The 2,628-nt window shown below is 60.1% G+C and overlaps 1 protein-coding gene across 1 annotated transcript; it reads right to left on the bottom strand.

Annotated features, from left to right (window-relative positions):
* Nucleotides 1-300: 300 nt before the first annotated feature.
* LOC121102047 (neural cell adhesion molecule L1-like) lies at nt 301-2,352 on the bottom strand. Its single transcript, XM_040626966.1, has 3 exons — nt 2,265-2,352; nt 2,148-2,159; nt 301-1,634 (listed from the first exon to the last, which is right to left on the bottom strand). Exons 1-3 carry the CDS (start codon nt 2,291-2,293, stop codon nt 1,403-1,405), a joined length of 273 nt encoding a protein of 90 aa, XP_040482900.1. The 5' UTR covers nt 2,294-2,352; the 3' UTR covers nt 301-1,402.
* Nucleotides 2,353-2,628: the final 276 nt, after the last annotated feature.

The following is a 2,628-nucleotide window of genomic DNA, read 5'->3' as shown; positions in this document are numbered from 1 at the left end:
AGAGGGGCTGACCTTGACAGTCTGCAGCTCAGCCACGGGGGTGGGAGATCAAAGGGTTCAGGTCCATGGCTGGGGGACTGATCTGGCAGTGGGAAGGTGGGAATCTGGGGAATTCTCTTCTGATGCTTTCTCTGCTCAGTTACAGATGAAACACAGACTGCGACTGAGCTGTGCGGAAGGCACGGGACCTCACCTTGGAGAGCCAGGGGGCAGATGTACTCAGAAATCCCCAAGGCAGGCTGGTCAGCCCTGAGGGTCCACGTAAGGAAACCGTTCTCAGTAAAATGATGACAGTTCCTCTTCATTCACAGGTTTTTATTTGCCTGTCATAATTCTGATATTTATGTACATATATATATATTTTTGTTTTTTGTAAAGGGCTCATCAACAGACCAAGCAAAGGCATACAGGGAGACCTTGGCTGCCAGGCAGGAGCGCAGCAGAGCTGGGAGAACCAATCTTTCCTTTTTCCTTTCTTTTTTGTGTGTCTGTTTTTATTTTTCCTAGGATGGGATCATCAAAGCTAATTGCTATAAAACCTAGAAACCACCTAGAGACTCAGACATCTGCCTACACACTAGTGGCATATGGGGAAAGGCGAGGGCACAAACTTTCAAAGTCACGGTGTATTTACATTCCCAAGGTTGAGGGGCAGGGGAGGCTGAGGAGGGGCACTACTCAGACCGGGTGGGGTGGCTAGAGGGTCCTGGGCTGCAGGCGGTGGCAGGGGCAGCAGGGAAGTGTGCCTGCCCCACACCCTGGCAGTGACAGAGGCCACTTGGATGTTGTCTGGTGGGCACCGAAGGCAGCATGTGTACAGAGCTCCTGGAAGCCGGCCGCGGGGTTGGGCAGGCCGCGGGAGGAAGGTGCCGACGAGGGTGATGCTGGCAGGTGAGGACTCTGGGCTCTCCAGATGGCCTCCCCTGCACCCGTGGCCAGCTTGCCCAGCTCCCATCCTGGCTGGAGCAAATGGTGGGGACACCGAGTTCTGTCCCCAGTCCCAGCCAGGCTGTCCAAAAAGCAGCCACCCCTTTTTCTCTGCCCAACCACGGCCCAAAGGCTGACGAGGCAGCATGGGAAGGCTCCTGACGTGTGGGTGACTGGCCCCCAAACTGGAACAAAGCAGTGCGTGCCCAAGAAGGGGTGCAGCTGGGTTTTGGCAATAAAGTGGGGACCGGGTAGTCAGAAGGGGATTAGAGGCAGTGAGTTCCTCTCCTCTGCCCCCAACTTCAAGCCTCCCAGAGGCCCAGGGCCACAGGGTGGGGCCGAGGCCTGGCAGGGAGTGGACGGAGCCTCAGTCCCGAGGTCAGCACAGGTGCTGGGCTAGGGGGTCTTGGCCTCTGACTCCCCTGTAGCCCGGCCCTGGCCTTGGCCCTGCCTGGCCTTGCCTGGCTAGAACGCACTACTCAAGGGCCCCGGCAGGGTTGATGGGGGAGGCGGCCCCTGAGCTGTCATTGCCTCCTGCCGCCTCCTTCTCCTTCTTGCCGCTGTATTGGCCAATGAAGGAGCCATCCTCATTGAACTGGACGTCCACGCTGCCCCCATAGTCAGCCAGGCTGTCGTCACTGCCCAGGGGCTTGATGTCTCCATTGAGGGATGGCTGGCTGCTGCCAAAGGCCTTCTCCTCGTTGTCGCTGTAGGGGCAGAGGGCAGGAGGGAGTGGGAGGCTGCCCAGTGGAGCCCAGCAGGAGCTGGCGGGTGCTGGCCTGATGGAGGAGGCCCGGCTGGAGGGCGGGACCCAGGTTCCACCTGCCTTTCATTTGCTCTGAATGCACTGGGGTCTTTAAGAAGTTCTCATCCTTGATGCGCACCCAGGAGGGCAGGTGGTGTGCACACCACCAGAGGGGCAAAGCGTGGGCATGCCTGGAATCCCGGGGGCCGCGAGGAAACAAGTGGGCACTCAGCCTGCAGGTGAGCGAGACACGGAGCAGGGGGCAGTGACAGGTAGGCCCAGAAACTGGGTGTCAGTGTGGGGACCAGCTGGGGCATGTTGGCTTCTCCCTGAAACAGGGAGCTGCTGGGCCAGAAGGCTGGGGGAGTGCAGAGCCCCCGGCAAGCGGCGGCCAATGGCACTCGCAGGCACACTGTCCACGGGAGGGCCCCTGCCATCAGACTCTGACAGTATCTTCCCACCACCTCCGTCTTACCTCTCCAGGGACCTGACATCACCCAGCAGCACAGAGAAGAGAGAGAGACAGGGTCAGATATGAAAGCGAGGGTGGTGCTTGGCGGCCTGCTGGCCCCGGCTCTTACCCCCAGCTCACCTGTACTCGCCGAAGGTCTCGTCCTTCATCGGCCGGGCCTCGGAGTCCACCTGGGTGTCCTCCTTATCCTTCACTGGGGACACAGACACAGAGAAGGCCCGGCTTTCTCTCCCACCCCTGCCTAACTTTGGACACTGGGCCCCATCCCCAGGTTGGAGACACCGGCGAGGCCTCCCCTCTGTGCTCCCAGTGCCCCCAGCGCTCTCTCAGCAGCGCTCAGAAGCCAAGAAGCCTTCAAGGTATACCACTCACCCCACGTGGGCCTGAGTGCCATTTGCTGCTGGTCTGCACAGAAGCTCCCTTCGGGGCCCCTGCCTTCCCCCACATGCCCCTGCCATCCTGCCAGAGGCTCAGGGACCGAGGA

The sequence above is a fragment of the Ursus maritimus genome (assembly GCF_017311325.1).
Source record: "Ursus maritimus isolate PB19 chromosome X unlocalized genomic scaffold, ASM1731132v1 scaffold_X1, whole genome shotgun sequence".
Lineage (NCBI taxonomy): Eukaryota > Metazoa > Chordata > Mammalia > Carnivora > Ursidae > Ursus > Ursus maritimus.
Note: the sequence above shows the minus strand (reverse complement) of the source record. Positions and strands in the feature narration are given on the sequence as shown.